The 3,545-nt window shown below is 61.4% G+C and overlaps 1 protein-coding gene across 1 annotated transcript in view; it reads right to left on the reverse strand.

Moving 5' to 3' along the window:
- Positions 1 to 3,278, reverse strand: part of BAIAP2 (BAI1 associated protein 2) — a 42,287-nt gene extending 39,009 nt beyond the window's left edge. Inside the window, exons 1-2 of the mRNA XM_023519630.1 lie at positions 3,180 to 3,278; positions 2,484 to 2,601 (exon numbers count right to left, since the gene is read on the reverse strand). Of these exons, the coding sequence (XP_023375398.1) occupies positions 2,484 to 2,601; positions 3,180 to 3,278 (217 nt within the window). The remainder of the gene's footprint in view (positions 1 to 2,483; positions 2,602 to 3,179) is intronic.
- Positions 3,279 to 3,545: the final 267 nt, after the last annotated feature.

Here is a 3,545-nt window from a genome sequence, read left to right on the forward strand (position 1 = left end):
GGGGGCGAGTGCTGACCCCGGAACGAGCCAAGTTATCAATGCAGCAATAAAACCCCCCGGACCACCACTCAACAGGAAGATCCACCAAGTGGGTTTCACTAAGATTAAACATCTTCGTTCTTCTACAAACACAAAAATTAAAAAGCAAACCAGATTAAAGAAAAACATTTGCAAAATTCGTATGAGAGAACACGTCTGTCTAGAACACACAGGGAATCTTGATAGCTCAATAACGAGACAAAACTCAACAGGAGAGAGAGGGAAGTTTGCAGACACGTCGCTGGAGAGTTACACAAACGGGCAACAAGCCGCAAAAGACGCTCAACGCGGTTAGTTCGTGAGAGAAACGCCCCAAACTGGCAACACCCAAGTGTCCACGAGCGGAAGGCTGCACGAGTGTCGGGTGGGTGCACCATGGGGCCGACTCCGCTCTAAGGCTGCCAGGTACGGCTTCCCGAACAATCATGCGGGTGAAAGCGTGTGGTCCACACCGCGTGACCCCGCACGTGGAAACTCTACGAAATGCCGGCCAGCTGCAGGGCGCGAAGCGGAAGCGTGTGGTCCACACCGCGTGATCCCGCACGTGGAAACTCTACAAAATGCTGGCCAGCTGCAGGGCGCGAAGCGGAGCGCTGGCCGCCTCGCCCGGGGGCGGGAAGGGGCGAGCAGGAGGAATTTCCGGGGGACCCTAGGAAAACGCAGAGCGGACGGGGCCTCGGCGGTGGGGGCACAGGGACCATTCATTCTCAGACCATGGGCACGAGAGACACACGTCCACGTGCACTGTCAGTCCAGAGGTGGACACCCGACGTCCGCCACAGTGTGTGGACGGGCAAGCGTGGTCCCCCACGGAAGGAACGCAATGCTGACCGTGCATGACACGGAGGAGCCCTGGCAGCACCGGCAGTGAGTGCGGCCAGGTGCAGAGGTCACGACGGGCCAGCGTGCGGCCCACCGTGCGAGTTGTCCAGAGCAGGCACTGGAATGAGAAGCGACCATGGTGGGGACGGGGCTGCTTCTGGGGCGCGGGCAGTGCTCTGGGACACCTGTGACCGGGCTGCGCGGGACTCATGGCCGGTCGCACGGCCTGTGAGGGACGAGGCAGGGCTGCTGTGATGTGAGCAGCGGTGTTGGCTGGTCTCCGCCTCCGGTTCCTGACACCGAGCCTGAGTCCCTTGGACAGCCTTGGGTGCCAGGCATGTCTTCTGTTTTATGGCGGGGCCTCTGGGTGGCTCCTGGGTGGAGCTATCACTACAGACACCAGGCCATGATTGGGACTGGAACTTTCAGCTCCATGTGCTGGGGAGGACACAGGGCTGGAGACTAAGTTAACGCCCAGTCATGGCCGCATGGGGACGCCTCGCGCAAACTCCGGAACTACGAGCTCGGGCAGTTCCAGGGGACAGAAGCTCCTGCACCCGGGATCCTCTCCGAGAGCTGAGCCCACCCTGCACGGAGTCCGGCCTTGGTCACTGCCGCGGCCGGCCACATCCGCACAGCTTCCTGCCCCTGCTGCCCGCCCCCCGGCCACGTCCGCACAGCTTCCTGCCCCTGCTGCCCCCGCTCAGCCCGGCAGGCCCCGCGGTCGCGTCCGTCAGCACCACAGCGGCATCTTCACACCGCCTCGTGGACATCTGGACGCCGCGTGCTAGGGCAACCACAGCCAGGAGGCCTGCCGGGAACAGCGCCGGGCCTCCATGACCCCGGTCAAGGGTGTGGCAGCCACAGCAAAGCCCCGCAGTAGACAGGCCTGACTCCCGGCGTGGGACAGTGTGAGCAGGAGCCGGCAGCCAGGTGGCAAACCCTGGCCTGGCGCCATCACCAGGGACACGGGGGCTGTGCCTAAGTCTGCCGACGCAACCCAGGCCTCCGGTGACGCAGTGGACCCTGACTTCTCTCTCGTGTTTCATGCACCTCGATCACCAAAGCACTGTGAGCTCGTCCCAGAAAACGTGCGAAACCAGAACCACAGGCAAAGCAGAAAGGAAGTCCCAGCCCGGGAATTCCACCGGTCTGGGGTCCTGTCCTCCACTTGTCACGGGACGTGAGCACCCACAGTGTATTTTTACAAAACCAGTCCCACCAGACTAAGGCGTCCTTGTCACTCACTTTCATACCAAAACCGCCTGTGTCATTCAGTGCCATCACCTAAGCCCAACTTTTAAAATGGCTCCCGTCAGCCACTCAAGTTTCGGCATGAACGCCTGTGAATGTGGCTCTGTCTCGTCTCTTCACCTGGCTGGGCTGCTCAGGATGATGAAGCCACCAGAATCAGCTCCCAGCAGCACCCAAGGCTGCCAGGGACCCTGCTCAGCGGGGCACGTCCCTTACAACACTTGCCAGCACTGAGGGGTGTCGTCATTTTAGAAGATCTTTCCTCATTTGACAGCTAAAACCTGATCCCAAAGCACAGGCAGACCAAACATGGGCCTGGAACCCAGGCCTGCCGGATGCACTGGTGACATCAGGGACCAGGCTCTTACCGAGCTCCTTGGAGCCCTGGCTCTCGCTGGCCAGCTCACCCATCTTCACCAGAGCGTCGAAATAGCCTTTGGCCGCGTAGGTGACACCTGAGGGAGGAAACAGAGGGTTACTTTCCCACTAGGGACTGAGCAGACCCCAGCGCCATGGTCCGGCCGAACATGCTTCAGTCTGGGCCGGGCCTGACCCTGTCCCTGTGGCCCTCCTCGTCCCCATGTGAGCGCTCCCTCCTCGTGAGGACGCAGTACACGTGCAGGTACAGAGCTGCTCAGGTCCAAGTGCCGTGCCGACCCCTGGTGCCTGGCGAGTCGAGGTGAGGAGCCGCTGAGGGTAATTCAGGGGACAAAGGCCACCTGGGGAGAAACCCAGTAACTCACAGGTCCCCGGCAGACCTGCAGCGAGAACCTATCCCACCGTCCCTGGTCACAGCGAGACTCGTAGCTGGAAGTGAGTCACGCTGCTCAAAGCTGCTAAAGTCACCACTGCCGGTGGGGACGGGGAGGAGGGCTTCACACCACTTCCCACGGGGACACGTTATCTAATCACAAGCGGCTAGGCTTCTCACGGGACTTGGAAAGCTCAGTGCCGCTGAATCTCAGCCTGGCGCCTGCTGCCTGGGTTGTGCTTCCTCCTCGGGGGACGGGGGACCCTCTCAGGAGCCGGGTGGCACCAGACCAACACCCTCAGCTGAGCGGGGCCCCGGCACAGTAGTCTCTCCCGTTTCTAAGGAAGCCCGTTGGGGGCTCGCGGCTGGGCACGCTGTCAAACTGCACTAAGCGGTCTCCAGTCAGCCCCATGCTCGTTCTGCAGCCCAGAGCATGAGCAGGCTCCGTGCCCCGGTGGGCTGATGGGTCTGCGTGGAGGAGTCGGCTCCCGAAAATGAGCCGGAAAAGGCCAAACTTGGCATAAGTCTGGTGCTGGGGAGGCTGAGTGCAGCTGAGGTGATGCTGATAACAGGGCCGGCTGAGCTCTGTCCTCTGGGACAATCCAGGAAAACAGGCAGAGAGAGGAAACCTCTGATTTTCCACAGTCCCCCGGAGCGCCTTGGGGACCCGGGTGGGGGT

Source organism: Pteropus vampyrus, unplaced genomic scaffold, assembly GCF_000151845.1.
Source record: "Pteropus vampyrus isolate Shadow unplaced genomic scaffold, Pvam_2.0 Scaffold227, whole genome shotgun sequence".
In the NCBI taxonomy this organism is placed as follows: Eukaryota; Metazoa; Chordata; class Mammalia; order Chiroptera; family Pteropodidae; genus Pteropus; species Pteropus vampyrus.